The 27,119-nt window shown below is 38.6% G+C and overlaps 3 protein-coding genes across 4 annotated transcripts; 2 read left to right on the top strand and 1 right to left on the bottom strand.

Moving 5' to 3' along the window:
* The first annotated feature begins 399 nt into the window (after positions 1 to 399).
* Positions 400 to 8,122, top strand: LOC113036968 (mitochondrial uncoupling protein 2-like). Its single transcript, XM_026193616.1, has 6 exons — positions 400 to 877; positions 2,881 to 3,088; positions 4,222 to 4,425; positions 5,986 to 6,087; positions 6,164 to 6,344; positions 6,425 to 8,122. The coding sequence occupies exons 1-6, from the start codon at positions 752 to 754 to the stop codon at positions 6,522 to 6,524; spliced, it is 921 nt and encodes a 306-aa protein (XP_026049401.1). The 5' UTR covers positions 400 to 751; the 3' UTR covers positions 6,525 to 8,122.
* Positions 8,123 to 9,975: 1,853 nt separating this feature from the next.
* Positions 9,976 to 12,524, bottom strand: LOC113036891 (vacuolar protein sorting-associated protein 37D-like). Its single transcript, XM_026193476.1, has 4 exons — positions 12,407 to 12,524; positions 11,484 to 11,655; positions 11,321 to 11,394; positions 9,976 to 10,374 (listed from the first exon to the last, which is right to left on the bottom strand). Exons 1-4 carry the CDS (start codon positions 12,512 to 12,514, stop codon positions 9,976 to 9,978), a joined length of 753 nt encoding a protein of 250 aa, XP_026049261.1. The 5' UTR covers positions 12,515 to 12,524.
* Positions 12,525 to 13,314: 790 nt separating this feature from the next.
* Positions 13,315 to 23,940, top strand: camkk1b (calcium/calmodulin-dependent protein kinase kinase 1, alpha b). 2 transcript variants are annotated; one of them, XM_026193600.1, is made up of 17 exons: positions 13,316 to 13,488; positions 15,959 to 16,290; positions 16,382 to 16,429; positions 16,524 to 16,577; positions 16,663 to 16,714; positions 16,817 to 16,950; positions 18,699 to 18,735; positions 18,845 to 18,866; positions 19,006 to 19,094; positions 19,713 to 19,912; positions 20,075 to 20,128; positions 20,225 to 20,298; positions 20,838 to 20,925; positions 21,010 to 21,138; positions 21,624 to 21,727; positions 23,226 to 23,276; positions 23,637 to 23,940. In XM_026193600.1, exons 2-17 carry the CDS (start codon positions 16,036 to 16,038, stop codon positions 23,716 to 23,718), a joined length of 1,473 nt encoding a protein of 490 aa, XP_026049385.1. In that variant the 5' UTR covers positions 13,316 to 13,488; positions 15,959 to 16,035; the 3' UTR covers positions 23,719 to 23,940. The 2 variants fall into 2 exon arrangements, with proteins under 2 accessions (XP_026049386.1, XP_026049385.1); XM_026193601.1 differs by lacking the exon at positions 23,226 to 23,276 and having other exon boundaries at positions 13,315 to 13,488.
* Positions 23,941 to 27,119: the final 3,179 nt, after the last annotated feature.

Genomic DNA, 27,119 nt, shown 5'->3' on the forward strand with positions numbered 1-27,119 from the left:
CCAGTGTCCGGCAGCCTCGCCTCTGTCAGTGCGCCCCAGGGTGGCTGTGGCTACAATGTAGCTTGCCATCACCAGTGTGTGAATGGGTGGATGACTGGTTGTGTACAGCGCTTTGGGGTCCTTAGGGACTAGAAAAGCGCTATACAAATACAGGTCATTTATCAGATATACACCCACGTGAACTCCTGTGAGTTGGTGGTCGCCATTGCCATCATAAAAACACCAAAAGCAGGATTATTTCCCATAAGAATGGGAGGACATTATCCGTACTAAGATACATAAAACTTTCCTGATGACGCCTCAGCTCTTGTCCGCTGACATTGAAATTGTTTTTTATTTGAAAGCAGGTGGATCATGACAGAGAACACCGATAAAGAACAATCCGGGGTATTCCGCGCATGTGTGTGATGAGTATCTGGAGTTCTGCAGGGCGGTGCAGCAGGTCCGTTCAAAGTCAGTAAATGTGGGCCAGGCTTCACTCGTCGGCTGCGCAGTCAGGTGTTTGTTGACATGCAAAGATACCGACTTAGTTCAGTTTGCTTTCGACTTCTTGTCGTGAGCGTTTCTGTGTAATGGCACAACGACGCTGTTCCCTTCAAACTCCAAACTTTCTTTTGCATGGAGCTTGACCTACATCGCTTTTATTCGTTTCCGTACACGAAGGATGAAATGATGATTAGTCCTTCAATGCGCACTTTGTTATTTAAGTTTTGTTGTTGCTGAGGCTTGCTGTTGAGCTCAGGCACTGATCATGGTTGGAGGGAGAGCGGCTGATTTGGTGCCCACAACTGCTGTTAAAATCTTCTCAGCTGGAACAGCAGGCTGCGTGGCGGACCTAGTCACCTTCCCACTGGACACCGCCAAAGTCCGGCTACAGGTGAGGCATCAGGAAGCCCCACCCACCTCATGGTATTTGCAACTATAGCCACCTCAAAATATTCTCGGTAATTAAGAGCTTTATATTTTATAACAAAAAGTGTAACACAATTCAGAATATAAAAAAAGTGGAAAAATTGATGCACAAGGACACCCCCCTCACCCCGACCCGGCTCAGCTTATCGTGTAAGTGTTGTTTCCTGATTTCTTTCTTTCTTTCTTTCTTTTAACATATTTGTCACACTCAAATGTTTCAGATCACCAAATTACCGAAACCCCAAAGTCCGTTTTTAACTGATGATTTGAGTTATTAAAGAAACAAGTGTAACGTGAGGGTTCACTTGATGGAATCTCCCTGAATAATTAGGAACAGCACGATGGAGACAGTTAACTGTCTTACCAGCCTCTTTACTCTCAGCACACAGCAACAACAAAAACCAACACTTCCTGTGTGCCGCCGTCATCAATATTTCACTGGGCTCTAAGAAGCCAGGAAATGTTATACTCAGATCAATGCAGAAAAACCAACTAGGTAGATATAACACATACTTATTACTGCTTTGAACATGCATGTGTAAACATTCAAATGTGTAAACATGTAAATACCAAAACAGGTAACCACCAAATAGCTGCATAACTAGCTCTATAACCCTTGTAAACACCTCTTTTTGTATATCAAATTACCTTTAAATTTACTTCCACATTTTACACAAGATATCCAAACCTACCTTGCCTTGTGTGAAAATGTAAAATTTACTGTGACCACTCACATTTTTAAGAAAGCAAAGTTCAATTTCACTAGCCACACCCAGGTGTGATTACTGCCAGTCTAAAAAGTGAAGTAGGCTAAAATATGACACAATTCAAAGAAACAAAAAACCAAAACAAAACATGTAAAACAAAAAGTCACTGAAAGATATCAGTCTGGAAATGGAAATGGAAAGTCATTTCTAAGGCTTTGGGACTCCAGTGAACCACAGAAAAGAACCCAGTACAACATCTGAAGAACTGCAGGCCTCACTTCAGCTAGGGTCAGAGGTATAGAGGTGATGGGAATGTGATGGTGTCGAGCTGCTTTGATGCTTCTGAGCGACTTGCTATAGCTAATGGAACCATGAATTCTGCTCTCTACCAGAACATCCTGAAGGAGAATGTCCAGCAATAAGTTTGTCCCTTCAAACCCAAAAACACTTGAGTTATGCAAGAAACACACTAGTGTTTTGGATCCTTATCCTGCTCCTAAATGGTAAACTGACTGGTTCTTATATAGTGCTTTTTTACTCTGCCTCATTCACCCATTCAAGCAAGCAATTTTTGCTATGCTTTTTCTATCTACAATTCACACACATTCATACTCCGATGGATGCATCGGAGAGCAACTTGGGGTTAGTATCTTGCTCAAGGATATTTGGCATGTAGACTAAAGCAGCCAGGGATGGAACCACCAATCTTCTGATTAGCAGATGACCTGCTCTAGCACCTGAGCTATAACCACCCCAAATGGCCTTGTCAAAGTAGGAACTGGCGTTATCAAACTCCAGACTGAAATCTTATTGAGATGCTTGGGAGTTATTTGAAACAGGCTGTTAACGCCTGTTAAAAACAATGTTGTTTGTTTTATTTTTTTTACAGGCGTAACTAACAAAATTACCAGTGAGTGTCAGTTTTCCCAAAATCATTGAAGTTGCCATATCTGTCTAAGAGCATAAAAAATAACATTTATTCATAATGTTACCACATGAGCATTTTTAGGATACTATAGATATAGATTGTTGTCAGCCAATACCTGTGTTTTGGCTGACTAGAAGATAAACTGCTTTTCATGTTGTCCAACCCCCTAGTTCAAGCATATGCTCAGAAATATCTCAACACGGCTGCATGTTACACGAATGTAACCTAACAATTAAGAAAGCAGCCTGATCACAGACATATGTGGACATTTTCCCTCTAAGTGAGGCAGTGAGGCTGATGGCACATCTTGAACCTGTTATTATGTTTCTTCAGGTGCAAGGTGAATCCAAGCCCTTACTGAAAGGCCAGAGGGCGGAATACCGAGGTGTGTTTGGCACCATCTTCACCATGGTGAAGACAGAGGGGCCGAGGAGTCTGTACAGCGGCCTGGTGGCAGGGCTGCACAGGCAGATGAGCTTTGCCTCGATCCGCATCGGCATGTATGACACCATGAAGCAGCTCTACACGCGAGGCTCAGAAAGTATGTCTGCATCAAAACCACATCCCACAACTCAGTACACAGCAGTTTACAGCCAGTGTACCTCAGGAGTTTCACAACTACCAAACAAATTTAACCTGTTAAACCTGTTGCTGGTCTTGAGCTGGACTTTGTATTATTTGCCTTGTTTGGATGGATTTATTGTTTCTGTCCGATGTCTCTTTATGTTATAATTTAGATTTTTTTTAAACAAACCTTATAATGGTGAACTTTTAAAGCCAGGTTTCCATTGGTAAAAGAGATCTTAATTTACGGCACTTCCTGGTTAAAGTAAAAATAAACATAAAAAAAAACCCCAAAATGAGCTTCAAATACAATTATTTTATGAAGGACTCACTGTCTTATTGTTTTGATTAATAATTAAAATTATCACAGCTAAAGGTGGTACAGATGGAAAACAGATAAAATCCTTGCAGGTGATCCAGATGTGCAAAAATTCCTTTACTGTGAGTTTGATGTCAGTGTTTCACAGCTTTTAGGAAATACATGCCAGTCGGCAGGTATAAACATGTAAGAAATTATGTTCAGAAAGAGACGTTTAACTGATGTTTAGAGCAACTGGTTAGTTTAGATTTTTTTAAGATTTCTTAAGGGGCTAATGAGCTCAAACACTCCCTTCCTAATATCTGAAAATAAACTTCAGAAATTGAAAACTCCTGATCATCTAACCGGAAATCAGACTCAGACTAAAATGAGTTCTCATTTCCATGTCCAACCCTCTCTTTCACTTTTTCTCTGGTTTTTAAACTCTCCCAAAGGCATAAGGACATCTGCCTGACCTTGATGAGGACATCTCCAAACTATAATCTCTGGCCTAGCTTGTTGCTTTATTTAGTGAAATTATCAATTAAACCAGTTTGAATGAATAATGTTCTACCAAAGAAAACAGTGTATGTCTACCCCAGTAGGAAATGATGCTTGAAACCTGAGAGAAGAGGATCTACCAAATAGAAAGTGAAATATTAACTCGCTTCATATTAAAAGCATAACTGAAAAATTTTGTGCATCCAGGTTTCACTATGATTATCCGAACTGCACCAAGTTTGATCTCTAATTGCTGTGTGTGTCTTTGTTTGAGGCACCAACATGTCATAAATCAATTGCTTGCGTAACAGATGCTGGACTCGGGACTCGACTGCTGGCAGGTTCCACCACAGGAGCGATGGCCGTGGCTTTTGCTCAGCCCACTGACGTGGTGAAAGTCAGGTTCCAGGCTCAGGCCCTGCGGCCTGAGAGCGGCTCTGTCAAGAGATACAGCAGCACGACTGATGCCTACAGGACCATTGCCAGGGACGAAGGTTTTAAAGGCCTCTGGAAAGGTATATTAAAATACACTCCACAGGGTTTAGGTGTTATTATTGCACAACATGACATCCCTAACACCACTGAGCAGCGGTCATCTTGTAGCAGTTATGACTTATATCATTATATTTCTCATAGATTGCCACAGGGATGATTCATGTCAGCCTCTGAGCTGTAACATCATGGTCAACAAAAAGGAAAAAGCAAAAAGCAAGGGTTTAGGGTCATGTTAAAAATATAAGCTCTGAGGGAAACAAAAGTAAAAATCATACTTACACAAGTTAGTGGTGCTTTTATGGTTTCTGCAGCCTAACACTTATGTTACGTCACAAATTAGACCACAGGTGACTGACTTCAACTGACTTGTCCCCAGAATTTTACGGAGTCTTCTGTTGGCCGAGCATTTCTCAGAGAAACCGGCTGCCTTATGTGCAGATTTTATGTTGCAAAACAAAGATGTGACGCTTGCGTTACTTCAGGCATCTGACAGAGAGCCCACAATGACCTCTGGATAAACCAGCACATTTTCAGATTAGTCTTCCTAAAGGGGAACCACAGTGATTTTACATGTGAGTCTTTTTCAGGTGTTCATGAAACTACTGTATGTTTGGGAAAATACTGTGTGGCTCCAGAAAAAAAGTGCTTCCTCTATTGACTGACAAAAACACAACAAGTGATTTGAATTTGTTTTGGTGAAGAAAATTAAGATTAATTAAAAAAAGGGCTTAAAACTACGTTAGCTGCTTGCAACATAACAGAACTGAACAAACTCCCTGGAATTGTTGGTAATCAAATCACAAGGTTTTCCCCAAGGAAGACAAATCTGTATAATCCCACAATTGACAATTATTTTTCCCATTTCTATTAGTGAATAAGACATACAGTAGAGTCTAGAAATCTTTGGACAGTGACACATTTTTCATAACTCTACATTCTTGAGTGCAGACTCTCAGCTTTAACTTTTAACCCTAAACCTTATTTGGCGGTGAAGTCATTACATTTCTATGTGCTTTTTTTAATCAGTGTGGGTTAATAGTTCAATATATGCATTTTTTTGTGTCCTTTAACCATTAAAACTAGAATTAATTTAGACAATGCTTCAAAACAACAGTCCAAATACAGCAAGTACCCAGAGATGTTACCACGATGGCTGTTGAATGGCAAGACTTGCTTCCAGAGGGACTTGTGGATATTTTTTATAAATTAGCAGCCAGTGAAACTTCTACATGATCATTTTTTCCCCTGAAAGCCCTAAATAAGTTACACAATAGATTTTTAAGGAATAAGCAAATATGCCACAAATTTAAACTTATATTTACTTTTGTTTTTTATCCTCTCACTCCATTTTTTGAAAAAAAAATTGCAAATTTCTGCTGATAATGACATGAGTGTGCTGCTGAAACTGATTTAAAATGAGATGCTGTTAACTGTTGAGGCCAGTAGAAGAATTTCTTCTTTATAGCAAAGTGAAAATCATGACTGATTTTCATGACTGTTTGATGACAGCGCAGGATGTTTTTTAAGACTGAGTTCACCAGAGAAAGAAAAGTGTTCCTATATGTTTGCTGTTCTTACAGGTTGTCTTCCAAATATAACTCGTAACGCCATCGTAAACTGCTCTGAGCTTGTGACCTATGACATAATGAAAGAGCTCATCTTGAAGTATAACCTGATGACAGGTAAGTGCAAATCTTTCTAACGCTCTCTCCAGCGTCGTGTTTGTTTGTTTAAATAACAAATCAGTTTTTCCTGCAGACAACATGCCGTGCCACTTCACCGCAGCATGTGCAGCCGGTTTCTGCACCACGATTGTAGCATCCCCTGTGGATGTGATAAAGACACGCTTCATGAACTCAGTGCCTGGGCAGTACAGCGGTGCTGTTAACTGTGCTATAACCATGCTGATTAAAGAAGGACCAACAGCTTTCTACAAGGGGTAAGGAATGTATTTTTGAAAACCAAGCATGACAGAGTGACTCCTACACACATTCTTGTTTCATCTGATTTCTTTCACAGCTTTGTGCCCTCATTCCTTCGCCTGGGTTCCTGGAACATTGTGATGTTTGTGAGCTATGAGCAGATAAAGAGAGCTGTGATGAGGTTTCAGCAGTTCTGAAAATCTTTGCTCGGACCTGTTTGCCTGTTGGTTTGATACTGAAGCCATTGTAGCACAGCTATTGTTGTTGGTTTAGACCTTTTCACCCTCAGGAATAAAAGTGCACATCTAACAAGGAGAAACTGCAGTGATGATTGATTTTTAAAAAAAAAGCATTTATTTAAATATTTACTAATTCTTTTCTTATATCTCCAAAAGCCCTCTTTTCACACGAGGCATTTTAATGTTTACTGGCACACTTGAACAGACGCACAAGACAAAATGCCCACAGTGCATTCTTTAAGTTGTATCTTTCTTAGGCAAGTGTATGCATTCATTGCCTTTGCTTCCAAGTGTAGTAATACACGCATGAATGGAGAAGCACAAAGCTGAATTTAGATGTGCAAGGTAACAAATGACTGTTGGATATATACTGACAGAACAGGTCGAACATGTTTCTGAGGCTGTAAAAAAGAATATAGGAAGTGCAAATGTATGTAAATATGTAGCCCAGAGTAATTATCCCATTTCATACTGAATTTTCCCAAAGCATACAATTAACACCTTTTGGAATGAGCAGCTCCTATTTTTATTTTTATTTTATTTCATGGATAAGGTAGAAATGTTTGTTTTATGTTAGGCCATAATTGAAACTACTGAGATAACATGTATACTCTACTCACACTCTTCAGAAAGGCATGTTCCTGGATACTAGAGAAAAGGGCAAATTGTTTATTATAACTGCAGATTCAGGAGGAACAACAGCTTTCATTCTGGTTGTGTAATGGTGGGCCAGCTCTATATCATCCTGAGGTGCATAGACATTTGCCCACCCAGTCTACCTGTGTTTTGTAGGAGGTAAATCAGGAGTAAGGGTGTTGAGCAAACTGTTGTGGTTTGCTGCTTCACAATTCCAGCAATAAGTCGCTCATTCTCAGTGGGTGCTGGATAATGATGACCAAAACAAATAAGCCTCTTTTAGTTACCGTGATCAATAACCTTTTGCTTGGTGGCTTTGAACCCACCATCTTCTCTGGTCATATGACAAGTTATGCTAAAGTGTTATTATTTCAATATCTGCTCAAAATGCATAGATATATAATTCCGACATAGTTTTAGACCTTTATATAACTCAGATCAGTATTGTGACAGATGAGATTAAATGGGTTACATTAAATCCGACATAATATTTGTCTTCTAAAATGTCTCAGTCTTCATTGAAAACTTGAACTCAGCACTCATAGCATATGTTTGCTCACTGGGTTTAAGCTACTGTGGGAAAACTCCCTGTAAGCCTCATATATTTTCTGTATTTTGGGTAAAATTATTGCTTTGTGACTTTTGTTGGGTTTTTTTTAAGTGAATGTATTGCTGGGTCAGGGCATTTTTATCTCTTAACCTCTCTCTAACCTCATATACGAGGTTGACTGTGTGTGAGTTAGACTCTATGTATAAGTATACTGGTTCACTTGGTCTGTTGCACTTGTATGCCTGTCAGTTATGTCTAATGTATGGTTTATGCTTTGACCAACTGGACTGTCCTGTTTAAAGTTTTAAAAATATGAATAAAATGTAGATGAAATAAGAAGGCAGTAAATAAAAGGACAAGATTTTCTATAGGGGGGCAAATGTTGACCCACACACGTACACAATGAACCTCATCATGTGTTACTATATACCTGCTGTACTACTGGATGCTGTTACAGATACTCTTCTGTATAATCCCCCATGAGACCTTTCAGGGAAACAATACAGAGATAAAACACCACCTAAGTGTGAGATTCAAGCCAGTAAAAGACTTTTCAGGCTAGAGGATGCAAGCTCCTACAAATATTTTATGATAGTTCATCTTTCTTATGCCATTTGTATCATTCTTGGTGTGTATACAAGCTTATTAACAAAAGTATCCGCATATTCAAACATAATCGAGTTTCCTGCCAAACAATGCAGAGACACGGAGGTGAACAGCACAAAACAACCAGCTGACAGACAAGAAAATTGCCCAGTTTGAGTCTTGCAGGACAAAAGACGCTGCTGACAAAGATGAAACTGAAGTCTGTGCTGGAACAAAAGCCCGTATACATGGTCCACCTTGCTAATCATCTCCATGGCTGAACTGGTATGGCAAAGTGTGGTGGACCACATGGCACCCAGGCTAACCCTAATGTCCGCTCAGGCGAGTCCATGTTGAGCCAAAGCAGGACATGGACTCGTTGGTCTTTTATCAAAAGACTTTGAGCGTGGACATCATCATGAAGGAAGCGTTGTTTGTGCTCCTTCTCTGACCTTGGCAGGAGTCTCTGGGCATAAATGGCTGCAGGTATCGAGTGTCAGTGAGCAGTTCAAGTTCACCACAGAGAAAACATTACTGTGTTCTAACCAGTTTATAATTACTGACGGCGTTTACAGTAAAATCACCTTAAGTTAAAACTCTGTAATCAAAATGATCAAAGTTTGATTTTTCCTCCTGTTATTGTTGGTGTGGTTTACCATGTTAAAATAGTATATCTGCAGTGTATGGTTCTAAGGACACTTGTTTCCAGCACTGAATGAATGAAACTTGAAATTTTTCATTATGAATGGCATTTTTTTTTCAGTTGTGGAAAGAACCTCCATATCGATCACCTGAAATCATGTATCATGTGCAAGGAAAACAAAACTTTAGAAAAAGCAAACGGGGCATGGTTTATATGCCTTTCTAATGACTTCAGATGCACACAGCCACCTTTAAATGAATAGAAAAGAAGTCAGCTAGATGAGTTGAATTTTGCCCTCCAGACAGAACTGTCATCAACATCACTTAAAAAGTGCTTCAAAAGATACCTTTCCGTAAGCTCAGCAAGAGTGTTTTCTCATAATATTCCACTAATGGCACTAGCTTTGAAAGCTGAGTGGTATCCGTCATATGCTGGCTATGAGTTAAAGACACAGATCTGGTGTGCAAAAGATTAAAAAAAGAAAAGAAAACGCTACCTTTCAAAGATTTCAAGGTCTTCATAGAGTTGTGAGGCTTCAAAAAATGTGTAACTCAAAGTACAGCAGCAGAGTAAATACATTAGGAACTGTTTCTGAGGGGAGTTGGATGATCCCCCCCCCCCCCAAAAAAAAAAATAAAATAAAATAAATAAAACTCTGAGCTATGAAGCGCTTTATCTTTAGTCACTTTGCATTTGGTAGCTTCTTTAAAATGTCCATGTTAAGTTTGTTGAGGGTGATTTAAGTGGCTGGTCAGTCATCAGTCCAAACAAGCTGAAAATTAACTAATTCTGGTCCCTGCACAGTTAAATAAATGGTCTAGTCCCCAAAGAACCCCTTTCTGCAGAATAAACAATAAACCTGCTGAGTTTTTTTCTGATATAACTGAATATATTCTTCTACCCATGCTTTACTGTTTTTCAATATTTATTTTATTTATTTATTTATTACAACAAACACATTAATCCAGACTAAATTTGATTAAAAATCCATGACTTCAGTGCGGTGCTGGTTGGTGCCTCCTCGGCTGCACGTTCAGTGGCTGAAGACGGATGGGTTTGCGGCCTCGGAGGTGCACTCCCATTCGAAGGAGCTCATCCTCATCAGAGCAAAACAGCGAAGGCTGGATACAGGGGACAGTGTTTATGTGGGCGCCAAGCACCAGTAGGAATGGAGGTAAGACAGCAGCTGTGGTCAAACTGACCTGCTCAGGAAGGCCCAGAGACAAATAGTGAGCCTCACTGAGCCTTTGTGCTGTTTTTGTTTCATTTCGGATTATCTCCTGCAGGTTCTTCATCAGGACCAACCTGATGTGGTGGAGTTTCTGGGAGCTGACAAAGAGCTCCAAAAAATCTTGTATTGCTGTCTTTCCATCTGTAAACCTCTGAAACAGTAGCTGTGAGACAGAAACACATACAGAAGGCGTTTTGCAGAGCACAACTTGGCTCCAGCATCAATCTGAAATGTTTGTGGGTATTAAAGTGGGAAAAATGTAGCTTGCTGTTCATATATATTTGGAAACTGACACAAGTTTTTTTTTTTTTTAACTGTTTAATGAAACATATTCCAATGGCAGTTATATAATGGACATGGGCATACTGTCTAGACTCTTAGCTTTCATTTGAAGGTATCAACATTCAAATTGGATGAAGGGTTTAGGAGTTTCAGCTCCTTAACATGTGCCACCCTCTTTTTAAAAGAACCAAAAGTAATTGGACAATTGACTCAAAGTCTATTTCAAGGGCAGGTGTGGGCAATTCCTTCATTATGTCATTGTCAATTAAGCAGATAAAAAGCCTGGAGTTGATTTGAGGTGTGGTGCTTGCATTTGGAAGATTTAGCTGTGAACAGACAACATGGGTCAATGCAGGTGAAACAAGCCATCCTTAAGTTGCTAAAATAGAAAAATTGTGGTTTTGTACAAAACTAAAATTAGAAAAACATTGTCTCTGTCCAAATACTTTTTGACCAAACTCTATATATTTATTGTGTTTTAGGACTATTTTTATAATGGGATAATAGTTTGCCACAACTTTGCCAGACAGAGTGAACATATTGAGCCAACGCAGGGATATTACTCCTGAATTAATATAAATGTGAAAAAAACAAAAGAATCCTGTGTTTTGTTTATTTTTTTTATTTACTTGGCAAACCTTTCATTCCTACAGATCTTGATCCTGCAGATCTTTCTGATGTAATGCAGTGAGATTTAGTTACTATCGTCTTATTAACAACAAGGTATTTGAGTGTGTTATTAAAGAAAATACTTCACTGATCACAGATCAACAAAGTGGCTCTGCAAATTATTAAAAAAAAACAACCCAAAAACATTGTTTCCTCACCTCAGACTCCTCCTCTGAATGTCTGATCTTGTTCAGGAGACACCAGTGAGCATAATGAACACTGTATTTTTCTGCTATAATGAGAAATGAAAGTGTTTCAGCATGTTGTCTAAATAGTTTTTGGACAGGCAAAGAAAATCAGACCAGAAGGGCTTTCACTTACCGAGTTGATCTTGTTTGGCCTGAATGATGCTTCTGAGTTTCTTCAGCTCCTTGTACTTCACTGCAAGCAGCAGCTTTGCATCTCTAAATTTGGGTTTCTGGCTAAGATTGACTTTGGCCAGGTTTTGATTTGAAATCCGTGTCTTTTGCGCAGCCTGCTGGAGCCTCTGAAACTAAAAAAGCACCACATCTTGTTTTAGAAACAAGAAATGAATTAGTGCTGTGCTTTTCCCCTATATGTGCAAAAGTAAACAACAGCAGACCCAAGATGTTTGATTGATTAATCAACTGGGAGGAATGTATTAGTCGCTATTATAATGTTTGTTTAAATCTCTTTTTTAAAGCAATAAATATTAAATGCTTGATAGTCAAAGATTATAAAATGGAAGAGGTCCTACTGTGAATTTATGATGATAATAATAATTAGTTGATGATTTTATAACACTGACGAATAGTAGGACATTGACAGGGACCATTTTTATGTAACAAGTATGAATATTTTTAATATTTCTTAGAGTATTTTACTGTGTGTCATTAATACTTCGCAGAAGTAGAGTAACCTACTTAACACATTTACCACCCAATGCCCTCAATTAACCATGTTGGTAATTACGAAAATAATTTTCTCCCTGTCTTTATTTACATGTGTGCACATTATATTTGTAGTTTTAACATATAATTATTGTTTTTATCCATCAATTTTGGAATAAATTTGGAGTAACAAATTATAAAGCAGATTAACATTTTTCTTTTTATTAAGATGCCAAATTACAGTTATTTACTTCACTTATTTACTTCTCGGAGATCTCAAGGGTGCAGGCTCAAATTTGGGAAACGTGGTCTAATGAATTTGTTAAGCGCTGCACTTTTAAAAGAATCCGAATACTTCTTATTCGTGTTAGTTTAAACATCTTTTTCACTCACCTTTTCACTGCTCCTGGCCATGTGAGTTATTTTGTCCTCGTCTTCCAGCAGCTCTCGCAGCTCTCTGGTTCTGCGGACGCCGAAGTGAAACCGGACCGGCAGAGACATGCTGACCGTCCGTGCTCTGGATGCTCTCTGTCTCCTCAGTATAACACCTGCTGGCTCCTGAAGCGTCCTTCGGGAGCTGTTGATGCTGCATTCAAAGACAGTCAGAGGTTATACTACTGCAGAACTTGTGGAAGTAAACATGAATCTTCCTTTGAAAGTTTGACATCCTGGAGAAAGAAATGTTTTGCATTTTTTTTTTTTGTAATTTTTGCTACTTTCTGCCGAAAGTAGTTAAACTAAAACATATTTATGTTTTAGTTTAACTTAAATAATAACTTTAGTTATTGGTTAAATAATAGCCAATAACTAAATTGGTAAAAATGCTTCTTTAAGCTTGTGTGAACCTTTCACACAAAAAGGTCTGTGTGGTTTTCTTTGGGAGTGTCTTAAAACTGAGTTTGAATGTGTAAAAATCACTGAAACACATCATCTATTAATGAATCAAGGACTTGGGAAAAAGCCTTTGAAGATAATGCTGGTAGTTATTTATTCTTGTCAATAAATTACATAAATAGTTTCCTTGCCATGCTTAATATTTGTTCAAGATGAGTTCTAGAGAATTTCAAAATAATTTAAAAGAATTGTAACTTGTAATGATTAAAGACCTTAGTATTTATATACTGCATACTTTTTATATAAATCTGCTGTATTTATCACAGTAAAGGATGAAAAGAAAACGGCAGTGCACAGCATATTGTGAGAGTGTGTGTTGTTGACATATTGTCGCTATCACTGTGGGATTATTCTTGGTTTTGTGTGTCTCTGTTGTCTAGCCTTGTCCTGTCTTGATCACCCTGTCAACATGACCACTGCTGCCCTCAGAATAACTGAGGCTATATGTAGCCTCAGTTAATCCTTAAGTCCAGCGCTGCCGTCCGTCAGTGAAAGTCCTGCACTGAGACTGAGAGGCGCTTCATGGCCAGACAACATTCAGATTTACCACCACAGCTCTGAACACAGGACATGTCCACTGGGTGAGGAAGCGATTCTGCTTGTACTTAATTTTTTAAAATTTTGCATAGTGATGTGTTTTACTGTGTGTGTGGTATGCTGAAGACGGCTCTAATGAGGTTATAGGGTTTTATTTTAGGTTTTTTTTGCATTTCTTAGGTCCTTTTCTCCTTTTTAAAAATTTATAACAACATTACTTTTTAAATGTGCAAATTGTGTCGTCTTGAAATATTACAGATCTTCACAAAAAGCTTTGCAGTTCTCAGTTTTGCATTATGGGCAACAGAAGTCTTGCTCATAAAGAGTTAATGGTTATCTGCACCTTCTGATTGTTAGGATTTCTCCTTTTCTGTGTCTTTGCCTTTGTTTCTGTTCACATCACTTCTTATCTTATCTATGCTTGTGCTGGAGTTTGCAGAAGTCATTATTTATATAACTCCAAACTCCTCAAAGGATTATTTCAACTCACAAACCACAAACGGGCCTTTCTCTTAACCAGACTTTCTATTTGCACAAAAAGCACAACACATTTTATTGTTCGCAAAAGTTTGCAGAAAAAGTGTGAAAAGAGTCCTGTGAGTCTGTGATTGCTGCATGTTGTGAGTAAATAAGAAATAATTATGGCATGGAGGGGATGAACAACAACTAACAAACAAGGTTAGGTTGATATTTCGAGTTTTTTTGTACGTAAGTTTAAAAGTTAGTCCTCTGAAGTATGGCTTCAGAGCAATCACTTGAATTTTAATTTTGCTAGTTATTAAAACAAAATCACTGATGTGAAACTCTCATTTTGACACGATGTGCTAAAAGCTGTCCTTTCACTTTTCAGCACATCTCTTTTCATTTTTTCTGTCCCTCCATGAATTTGTGATTTTTCTTTCACAGTACATGAGCTGTAGTTTGAAGTATTGTGATTATTCACTGTCTCATTAGTTATCACTGCACCGACCTGAAGTGAACAGTCACTTGTTTTGGTTACGGGCAGTTTTTTGCTAAGACTGCAAAGACTCCTGAGACAGTTAATGTTCATGTGTTTTCAGTGTTACAGGACAAACATTACTTTCTGTTTCTGGGTTCTGGTTCCTGGTTGGATTTTATTCTTATTCATTTCTTGTGTTTGTAGTGTCCCAGTGTTTCTGTCTTTTCCTCTCTGTCTTGCCTTACGTTGGTAGTTTCTCCTCCCTGTGTGTCATCTCACTCATCTGTACTTTATCTCATCGTCTTCACTCACTCCTTTTCCATGTGTGACTTGTCTTCTCCTGTCTGAGTGTCCTTGTTTGCGATTGCCCGCCCTGTCTTAATTGTCTTGTTGTGTAATCAGTCCTCTGTATATAATTAGTCACGTCTTTCCTTTTGTCCTTTGTCAACAAGTCTGTTTTGGCTCCCGCTAACTCTTATGATCTGAAAACCTCATCCAGATCATAAGAGCCCAATTTTGTTTTACACCTTTGGACTCTTGAAACTGCATTTTTCTCCTTTTACTACTGAAGACCAAATTTACCACATCTTCACGTGACACTTTAACATCAGATTGTTTATATTTTACCCTCAACTCTTATGCAGTCAAATAACAACAACATTGCTGGGCTTCTTCTTTATTCCACAAATTCTGGTGCCTACATTACCCACAATGCAACAGTTGCTGCGGCTTTAGTGCAGAAATAAATCTAAAAATATCAAGGCATCCTGCTGTTTTAAAGTCACAAAAATCATATAAGGAGATTTTTGGATATTATTGCATGTTTGTATATTTCAATAACAGAACACTTAAGAACAGTTGTGCAAAGTAATTAAACCCAACATTTCAATAGTTCAACTTTAAATTTTTCAAAAAAAGTGATAAAGGTGATAAATCTTGTGGTGACCTGGCTGCATTATGGTGTACTATATGATTAAATGTTTGCATACAAATAAAGAGATAACAGTTTTAATCCTACCTGTGTGCCTCCTTTAAGATTTACTATAAATGTTAAAAATCAGTCATTATTTTAGTTAATCTTCTGTCTCTATTGAATTTAAGGCAAAAATGTAACCAGATGCTCGGAAATGCCATAGCATTGTAGTCTTATCAAAAACAAATACAAAGACAGTCAGAAGGTCATAGTTACATCTACAGTGACAGTGTCACCCTGAGGCGTTAGCCAACATCCCACAATCTGTCTGTACAGACTCTAACAAGGTTGGAAAACCTGCTCCTTTAATGTGTGTCTTAATGAGAGGCAACATTGAACCTCATCGCCACAGATGTAGATGCACTGACTCTTGGTGCGGTCACAGCCAGCAATATTATGCATTAAGATGTTAATATTGTATTAAAATGCAGCAGAACATTTTTGTATGAATCAGAGCTGATGCAAATGTCAACACAGAAGTACTACTCAAAAAAAATCGAAGCAACATATTTGACAGAGGCTATGCAGTAGTACTTTCTTCCAGTCAAAGATCTCAGTATCAAAATCTCGTCATGCCTCTGTTTCTGCTTCAACCTGTCAGCACCATGATGCGTCCTCTAGCTCTTCACCAAAACATCTCTGGGACGCTGAGCTGTGAGTGAGTCAGAGTTAACCACCATGAGCGCTGACACCGTCAGCAGGCCAGAGCTGGAATTGGAGAACAACGGCGAGCTTGCTGACTTGGTGGCAGCCATGAACGTGGCCGCCAACCGTTTAACCCCTCCTAATGGCTACAGGTCGGGTGGTCCAAGGACCACCAACACCAACCGAATTCGCCTCTCAGACAGGAAAATGTCTCTGCAGGAGAGAGGGAGTCGCATGGCCCGACAGCCAACCATTGAGACCAAACGTGTGTCAATCACTGGCGTTGATGTGAGATATTCTTACATTATTTTCACATTATTTTTAAATAATTTGATATTTTACTGATCAGATAATGGAATTCTATCCTTCACTTATGTAGGACTGTATCCAGCTTAACCAGTATAAACTAAAGGAAGAGATTGGAAAGGTAAATTAAAATCATGATATAGCATATACTCTGGTAATACAGAAGTGAGGGAATGCGATTTATGAACCTTTTTACCTTTGGTGTTTCACTCCAGGGTTCGTATGGAGTAGTGAAATTGGCTTATAATGAAGATTCAGAAGAGCACTATGTAAGTCAAAAGATTAAACTATACTGAAGAATTTACATGTCAGTTTGCCTTTATTACCACAATTTGCTTTATTTAATTCATTTAGGCAATGAAAGTAGTTTCAAAGAAGAAGCTGATGAGGCAGTGTGGATTTTTGCGTGAGTGAATAAGTATTCTTAGTCATAAGTATTAATTCCCTTTTGGCATTTTTGCTGTGGTTTTAGTGGTTATGTGTGTGTATGTATGTGTATACATTCCAGGCCGCCTGCCAACCTCAGGGTCAAAGTCACAGCAGGATCCGTTCCCTAAAGCCGCCTTGCCTCTGGAGAGCGTGTACAAGGAGATCGCCATCCTGAAGAAACTGGACCATCATAATGTTGTCAAACTGATCGAGGTTGGTACGAGGACTCAGTCTTACAATCTCATTGGAAGCTTAGAACAACACAAATAAACACGACAAACATTTCAGCTTTGAATGAAAGTTGTGCTGAAGTATGCACGATATTGAATGCAATAAACACTTTATAATAGAAAAGTCTTTTTCTGCTTTTAATACAGAGCGGAATGCAACTTTGGATTGGATAATATGTTGGATTAAGGTTCAAGCAGAGATGCAGGGAAATGGTGGCTTACACAGAGTCACAGAGTGATTCCCCACAGAAGTGACATCTTCAACATGCTTCGTATCATGAGCTGTTATTTGATCCAGGAAAAAGGCAGATATTAGATAGTGTTGGTGGGTGGTTTAAGCCCCTTCGCAATGGTACACACTAATGTATGTTAATATCAGGCTTTTGTCTTGAATTCTCCCAGTGGATTCACTCTGTAGTAATCACTGATATTTATTCTTTCTAGAAAACATAACGAGCAACTTCTAAAGTTGTCCCTGCTGTTGGCAGCTTCAAACCTCCAGCAATGGACTAAAAAGAATCTGCTCACATCTGGTTTTTGTCTTCCGTTCGGTACCATAAACATTGCTGGGTGAAATGATTCTGCATTAGTGACTGGTGTAAGGTCCAACTCCAGTCTGCAGTGATGGAAACATCTCACGGCTGATTTAGACTTCGGCAGTGAATCTTCGTAGAGCTTATGACGTAACCTATGTATGTGGTTGACGCGGTTGCCAGCATGCATCCCTGTGTGTAGTGTTAATTACATTGTGGTCACGGCCCAGTATTTTATGTGGTGCCAGCCACAATAGAAACAAATAAAAAAAACCCTCTGATGTATTTCCCTGGTGGGGCAGGTTGTTTTTTTTTTGTGTGTTTTTTTTTCTCTGGAGGAAAACATATCTATTGCTCAGGTTTTTCCACATCTTTGAACATTCCCTCACATTCACGTCAATCGTTTTTCAAAATCTCCCTTCAAGAATTGTGGACATATTATGCTGAGGCAATGTTGTTATTTTCTTACTGATACACTCAAAAACTGAGGCTGGAAATGCACAGGAGGAGTAGAAAATAGGCCAATTCAGCCTGAATCAATGAGAGGTGTAGGTACATTTTCAGAGCGCTGGACGTCAGGTTACATTTTAAGATTTTAGAGCGTCTTGGGGTTAAAACGTACCTACAGTGTAGATTTAACAGAGGCTAGTTACCAGGTGAGGGCAGCACTATTGCCTCACAGCAGTGGGTTCAAACCCGAGTACTGACCGCTCTTCTGTGTGGAGTTTGCATGTTCACCCTGTGCCTGAGCCCTGGTTGCTCTTGCCGATGAAAAACATGCCAGATTAACTGTGCCTGTGTCATCCCATCATTAATCTGATAATTTACACTTCCTGGTTGTATTAATGTAGAAAACCAAAACCATCTATTTCTTCTATCCCTGTTTGAGTCAGTCTTTGTAAAAGATGTTTAAAAACAAACAAACACTGTAACTGTGTCACTGGCCTTTGTGCTGCTTCCTTGTGCTTAAAATGTGCTTGTGGTGGACAGAACGATAGACTAGAAAAAGACTAAACTTTCTCCACTAGCAAAGGGAAAGGAGCCAAAGACTTATTATTTTAATAATGATGATGATGATGATGATGATGATGATGATGATAATAGTAGTAGTAGTAATAATGATGATAATAATAATGATAATAATAATAATAATAATAATATTACTATTATTATAAACATCAGTTACTGTGTCTTCCAGGTGCTGGATGATCCTGATGAAGATGGACTTCACATGGGTAGGCAATAATTTATATTTATTATAATTTATGAATCTATTTTGCTGCAATACTGTTTTCAATAAGAAGGCAAGAAGTCATTAAACTCTCATTTTAATCTGTCTTCAAGCCTTCGAATTGGTGACAAAAGGGTATGTTGTTGTGCTTTCATGTATTCTATTGAGCTCTGAATTGGGATTTTATTGAGTTGGGGATGCCACCATGATGATTAGATACAGCATGACTATTTAATGTAAGTTTCTGCTTTTGTGCACCTCTCATGTTGGTCAGACCGGTGATGGAGGTGCCTACTGACAACCCTCTAACGGAGCAGCAGGCTCGCTTTTACTTCAGAGACGTTGTCCTTGGAATAGAGTACTGTAAGTACACAGACTTTCTGACACATTTCTATCTGATTTTACATATCTGTTCAGTTGCATTCACTTCACTCATAAGCCTCAAGGCAGGAATGGGTGAATATCTGTGTCTACAATTTGTTTCCATATGAAATTAAGCCCAAATGATCGTTCCTGTCACAGCTACACATTTCAAAACGATTAGCAGCTTAACTAAGTTGATTTTACTAACTGCAAATATGTTCATCATGAGCTTTTACAATATCAAGCTGAGGTGTGTGGAGACCAAAAGCAGTCAGGATCTGTCTCAGATCCAGGAAGACACCCTGGACAGGAGGATGTCCTCAATTGTGTCTCTTCAGTAGCTTGGGAATGATTCAGTATCCTGCTGGAAAAGCTGGAGGATGTCTTTGGGGCAGTGAAGTCTGGTGTTTCTGCTTTGACAGCTGCCCCATGATCTGGGTCAGATAAGCTGTTGGATAATATTTGACTTTAAAAGAAAAATATTTGAGAAAATATTCAAAGGTTAATTTTAAGCTGTTTTTTAACTTTAGAATATAAAACTGTACATAAATAATAAACTTAACAGGAAAAATGTAAATGTAATGTAAATTAATGTTAAATCTATATTTTTTTGTGCAGTACACTACCAAAGGATTATTCACAGGGACATTAAACCATCTAATCTGCTGTTGGGAGATGATGGCCACGTCAAGATAGCAGACTTTGGTGTGAGCAAAGAGTTTGAGGGGACAGACGCCCTTCTGTCAAGCACAGCGGGGACGCCGGCCTTCATGGCTCCGGAGATGATGACCGAACACGAGCAGAGCTTCAGTGGAAAAGTGAGACAATCTTTTCCCTATTGGTCATCAGTGATTTAACTATGCTTTGATTTTACATATCAGGCTGTGTTAGTTGAGAGAAAGTATCAAGAAGTGATGCTTAGCGAACCAGCTGAGAGCCTTTCAGTGGTGTCACTGTGATCATTTGTGTTTATTTGCCAGGCATTAGACGTGTGGGCGATGGGAGTCACACTGTACTGCTTCGTCTTTGGGATGGTAAGCATGTTTGCAGCATGATGCTTGTAGATTAATACACTTTTACATCAGTCGTTTAACATTTGAATCCCTTTTCTTCTATTTTTCCTGCTTTAGTGTCCTTTTTATGATGAATACATAGTTTCTCTACACAACAAGATAAAGAACAAACCTGTGGAGTTTCCAGAGACGTAAGCAAACTGTAGGATTGTTCAGTAGACAATATCAGATTTTGACTTTCAAGGTTTGTGTAAATGTTCTATGTAGATACATAAGACTAAAATATAGTAGGACCAGTATGGGTTAAAATCGTAGTTTCTTATAGATTCATTGAATAGATTTCTCCTGAGATCAAGCAAAAAATGGGAACAAATCTATTTGCTTTTGGTCTCTGATCATTTATTTGATTATAATTTGTTATTTTCTTTATTCATAAGTGTTTTATCAAATCTAGTTAAAGGTAAGGAGTCAGTAATTTGTGTTTTTACTTTAATTCATTTATCTTCTGTCAGCTAGCTGTTTTTTTTCATCGGCGCTTTAAATATTTTATAAACTTGTGCTCACTTGTTTAGCATTTTGGAACTTACTGACATTCAGTCTATAATGATTTGATATTTAATATTATTGTATAATATATTATTATTCATCAGTAGCTTCATGTCACATGTTAACATACCTAAATGTGTTTAATTCCTATCCACTTATTTTTCTGACTCTTTTATTTTGACAGGCCATTAATAAGTAATGAACTGAAGGAGCTCATTGAAAGGATGCTGGATAAAAACCCTGAAACAAGAATCACCATCCCAGAAATTAAGGTGAGAAGGAAAATCTATCACATCTACATCCTAGAATCACAGAAACAACATCAATTATAATGAACATATGTGGTCCGGATGCAGCTCCATCCGTGGGTGACAGAGAACGGTGCAAATCCTCTCCCTCTGGAGGAGGAGCACTGCACGGTTGTTGAGGTCACTGAGGAGGAGGTGCAGAACAGCATTAAACTCATCCCCAGCCTCTCCACTGTGGTGAGTCGCACACATCTGATTGATCATGCAAAGACCACAGTACCTGCAGCTGGCACTGTGGTCTTTGCAAAAAAAAAAAAAAAGTAATGTAATTTGAATGTGTTAAAGTAACGCAACAACAACAATGAAAAGAAACAAAAACATCTCATCTGCATGTTTTAAATGGTAATCTGGTAGTAGAACTCAATTACTTCAGTCCTTTATGCTTCAAAACCACGCAAGAGAAAAGAGAGAAAGAACACAAAAGTAACAGTAAAATGGTTAAAAAAATCAGTGGGTTATTATGATTTTGAAGTGCTCAGACCTCCTGCCTCCAGAAGCATGCATTAGAAGACATATTGCATGCTTAACATTGCATGGGATAATTTTTTTAAATTATTTTTTCATTATATAATAGAATTAAAAACTAAGATTTGCAGCTCAACAGTTTACCAAAAATGTAAATCAAATGGGAATTCACTGATACTCTCTCTGATGTCCCTCAGATTCTTGTGAAGTCCATGCTGAGGAAGCGGTCTTTCAGTAATCCCTTTGAGTGTCAGGGCAGACGGGCGGAGAGGTCCATGTCTGCCCCTGGAGGTCTTCTTACGTAAGTAGCCTACTCTGCAAATCCTGCCTGCGCCGCTCTGCCAGACTGCCAGCTCTGCGATTAGGCCTCTAACAAAGCAAAGCAGCGAGCAGATGCTTGGATAAAAATAGATCAGTTCATATGTAGAGTCTCTTTCCCATATTACACATAGGAGATCTACAGTTCCAGCATATCAAGAGCATTAATCTTCAAATACCGAGTAGCTCTTACACTGTATTTGTTGTGTCCTTAAACGATCAGCAGGCAGGTAAAAGCATTTGTCCTCTCCTGATAAGCTAAGTGGGAGCCCCCGGTGGCAGCGGTAGTGGCTGCGCTGCTTTTGTTTTCCATTAACGGTCTGTGGGGGGCACAGCTAATTACGCCTCCATGAGAAGAGATGAGAAGCTACATCCTCCTCCACACTTACCCAGCTACCAGCAGTACTACAGCACAGAGCTGCAGTCTCCCACTCAGCAAAATATGTGAAGCCCATCTGACACATGTGATGAGTAAATACTGAAATCTTCTGATCATTTGAGCTAATAATGGCAACGCTTTTTAAATCAAATTAAAGGCAGAAATATTCCACACTCTGAAAGGTATTGATTGGCGCTCCAGCCAGCTTAAAGAAGATCAAAACTTTTTAGATTGATCTTCTTGGAGGGATGACGTAGTGCGGCACTTTGATCCAGGTCAGAATTAACTTCATGTTTAGCCTGAGCCAGGTTAATCTTCCAACGCATTATCATAGTATAATACTAACAAATGGGGTTGTTTTTTTTAGACATTTAAAAAAAAATTCCAGCACAAATTACAATATATTATTAATGGATGATCACAGAAGTAGATTTATTCTGTTTCTTCGTCTATTGCTTGATTTTATTTTGACTGCTTGTACGCTCAAGTTTTTCAGTCATTGGAAAAAAAACCTGGTGGGCAAAAATAGCTTAAAAAAGTGATCTTATTCATCTTATTTACGTATAACCACAAAATTAATGAATTGAACTCACTGATCTTTTTCTGCAGAGAACATGTCTATCAGTAAAATATGAAGCACTAGCCAGCAGCAAAAACAGCTACCATCACTCAAAATCTGGATAACAGCACCTCACAATCTTACACAGTAACACAATACATGTAAAAACTGAAATGTAAAAACAAAACTTTGCAAATGAATGACTTTCATTCTACACATAACACACCCAAAATCCACAACACGCTCTTTTGTACAGATTGAAAGAGTTGTTAAAGATTAAGGCTACAATTAAGATCAGCAGTTCCTGCACTTCTCTTGTATTTATGCTAAGCCAGTATCAGGCTGTAGCTTCACATTCATAAATATAAACAGACATATAGCTGTCATCAAATTTTTGATCTAACTCTCAAGCAAAAAAGCAATTTTCCCCAAAATTTCTGTCCACAACCAACTGCTGCGTTTCTAAAGTAAAATTTGTGTTTGTCATAAACTGCATTACAAACTTTAAAACCAGGCCTCTTACGTCACATCTCCTTCTTACAGTGGTTCTTGGGGCTTACTGGGGTCTTCGTCTCACCTTCATCCTTCCTTGAGGTAAATTTTTAAGCATTTAGGCTGAGCTCAGATGCTTCATACTTAGTGGAGCTCATCGGTTGTTTGTTCAACCTTAAGAGGATTTAGGAGGAACAAGACAACACAAATCTCTCAGCAACGAGCTGTACCAAAAATAAAAGGACACATGGCGTTGTTGACAACTGCTTTGTGTTGGCTTTTCCTCCCTCTTGCGTCCTATTGAGGTTGATGTTGGGGGGCAAGTGATAAGCTTTGCTGTGAAGGACGAGTACGCCATAACATTTGTAGTCTAGTGTGACCCCTCCTCCCTCCTCTTCCTCACATGCAATCTCACATAGTGCTGCACCTTCAACGACATGACTGAGCGTTTGTCGCCTGCAGGAAAGTCAGCAGAGAGGGAAGCAGAGAAGGAGAGTTGGAGGACTTGTATGAAGATGAAGCTTTTACAGAGAGTGCTGATTAATCTGGCTCACATGGATTTAAAACACAGAAAGTATGTTTTTGTACATTTATTTGTGTCTTTTTCTCTTAATTCTTTTGTTCGTTGTTGCTTTTGACATTAGAGGAGAAGATTGTGGTCATTTTGTAAATTTACTGAATATTCAAGTAAAGATTTGTAGTGCATGAAAATACAGAAAAAGATGATATTATCTTCCATCCAGGCTTAAAAAAGTAAATATACTCCATGAAGATGAAGATATTTTTACATTTTCCTACAGCTGTTGAAGATAACAAAATATAAACTATTGAAACAATGACTGAATCACGTTTCTTCTGTCACGTTTAGTTTTGTTGCGTTGACTATTAAACACTAGATGGCAGCCTTGAGAAAACCTATTATTTCATAATGACTTTTATTTGAATGTTTCTAGGTTGACTATCAGTGGCTGCTACAGCTGTGCACGCATGAATGCACACTTCTTCATTACCACTATTTCTAATGATTCTGTATATCGGCTGCTCTTCATGCTTTTGACCAGTAGAGGGAAGCATTATGCAGCAATTATACAAACTCAAACTCAACAACCTGCCCTGCTGAAGGACCCTTAAGCTATAGACGATTTAGCACCATGGACACTGCTATAACAATCAGCCGCAGATCCACCTCACCATTACAGTAGTTCAAAAACAGCTTTCTAAAATTTTATACGGTTATATGAGCGCTGAACTGGACACTTTATTATGGACACATAAACGTGAATATATATATGTGTGTGTGTGTGTATATATACACACACACACACACATATATATATATATCCTTAAGCTGAAAAATATAGGGAGAATCATTTTTTCTTAAATGATCAATCACGTTTATTTGCCACTGTTAAGATGTTTTATCCGGAGTGTATTATATCACAACCCTCCTCTCTTCTTGTGCAGCAAAAATAGATGTTTCAGTAGTGAGGACGAGGCGTGATGCTGCAAAATTTAAAATTCCTGAGCAAGAGTGCCACTGCCAATCACCATCACAGCTTCACAGTAACAGCACAACGCCCTGATCAGCACAGATTTCAAGTTTATCGCACTGAGCTGGATTTAGAGAGGCAGGCTTCACCGTAGTACAGGTGGGCTGAAGGTTTTTCTGGGGTTGCGTGTAGTAGGTGGAACAATATCTCTGATAGTCTGAACAGCAGAATATGGAAAAGATACAAAGGCAACAAGTAGAGAGTAAAAAAAAAAAGGAAAAGGTAAAGACCAATAAAAGAGATATGAGCTGGTACCATGTGATTGCGGTGGAGAAGCTCGAACACAGAGCTCACATTGTCAAAGGAGCTCCAGATAAAGGTGTAGAGCTCGGGTTTGATGAGTTGTTGCTTGCTTCTAACTACATGATGAGATGTTACATTGGCTCTTTCAATAGATTATGAAGTCATCTGTCTCTCTCATCTTCATCTGTCTGACCATGTTAATCAGACAAAACATACTCTTCGCATCTCTCTATTCTCCCTCTACACTGCTGTGGTAGAATACCTGATTTAGCACCCATGTTTTACAGGATGAACATCAGAGCTATTGATAATCTTTTAACATATTTTATTTCAAATAAAAAAGATGTTCCTGTACGTGTTTCTCAATAAAACCCCATTCATGTTCACCAATTATTTTGAGTCAGACAAAGGAAAAGTTAAATCAGACAGTGATATAATGCCATGAGTGTCAAATCTAATTAACAGTTCCATTTTCAAAACAAGAATAATAAAATTAAATATCAGGATGAGTTTGTCATTGTCCATTAAATAGGCTTGATTTCAAGTGGATTATTCTATTTCCTGACTTGCAGAAAAAAAGTGGCACAGTTTAAAGTACAACATTATAAATAAGAGTTAAATCTTAAAGAATAATAGAGAGAAATTGTCACCAGAGCGTGAACAGCTAAAGCTAATTAACCCCCTTTTCTTTCAATTAATAAAGATACTTTAATGCTCCAGAATCTTAGTAACTCTGTTTTAATATTACATAACAAAAAACAGCTGAATCTCAGTTTGTAACCAAAAGAAAGACTGGCCCGATTAATCGTGTTAATCTTTTTGCTCACTTGATGACAATTTATACTCCTTGTTATCACCTGTTATTCATAAAAATGTATGGTAGTCTTTATATATTTTTAGCTGACACTAATCTGTTACATTTTAAAAATGCAATAGCAGTGATATAAATTATGGCACAGAGAGACTGGTCCCATTACTGTCAAAAGTATTTTCTCAGTTTAGCTATGAGCTCACCATACAGGGAGTGCAGAATTATTAGGCAAGTTGTATTTTTGAGGAATAATTTTATTATTGAACAACAACCATGTTCTCAATGAACCCAAAAAACTCATTAATATCAAAGCTGAATGTTTTTGGAAGTAGTTTTTAGTTTGTTTTAAGTTTGAGCTATTTTAGGAGGATATCTGTGTGTGCAGGTGACTATTACTGTGCATAATTATTAGGCAACTTAACAAAAAACAAATATATACCCATTTCAATTATTTATTTCTACCAGTGAAACCAATATAACATCTCCACATTCACAAATATACATTTCTGACATTCAAAAACAAAACAAAAACAAATCAGCGACCAATATAGCCACCTTTCTTTGCAAGGACACTCAAAAGCCTGCCATCCATGGATTCTGTCAGTGTTTTGATCTGTTCACCATCAACATTGCGTGCAGCAGCAACCACAGCCTCCCAGACACTGTTCAGAGAGGTGTACTGTTTTCCTTCCTTGTAAATCTCACATTTGATGATGGACCACAGGTTCTCAATGGGGTTCAGATCAGGTGAACAAGGAGGCCATGTCATTAGTTTTTCTTCTTTTATACCCTTTCTTGCCAGCCACGCTGTGGAGTACTTGGACGCGTGTGATGGAGCATTGTCCTGCATGGAAATCATGTTTTTCTTGAAGGATGCAGACTTCTTCCTGTACCACTGCTTGAAGAAGGTGTCTTCCAGAAACTGGCAGTAGGACTGGGAGTTGAGCTTGACTCCATCCTCAACCCGAAAAGGCCCCACAAGCTCATCTTTGATGATACCAGCCCAAACCAGTACTCCACCTCCACCTTGCTGACGTCTGAGTCGGACTGGAGCTCTCTGCCCTTTACCAATCCAGCCACGGGCCCATCCATCTGGCCCATCAAGACTCACTCTCATTTCATCAGTCCATAAAACCTTAGAAAAACCAGTCTTGAGATATTTCTTGGCCCAGTCTTGACGTTTCAGCTTGTGTGTCTTGTTCAGTGGTGGTCGTCTTTTAGCCTTTCTTACCTTGGCCATGTCTCTGAGTATTGCACACCTTGTGCTTTTGGGCACTCCAGTGATGTTGCAGCTCTGAAATATGGCCAAACTGGTGGCAAGTGGCATCTTGGCAGCTGCAC

Source organism: Astatotilapia calliptera, chromosome 14 (assembly GCF_900246225.1).
Source record: "Astatotilapia calliptera chromosome 14, fAstCal1.2, whole genome shotgun sequence".
In the NCBI taxonomy this organism is placed as follows: Eukaryota; Metazoa; Chordata; class Actinopteri; order Cichliformes; family Cichlidae; genus Astatotilapia; species Astatotilapia calliptera.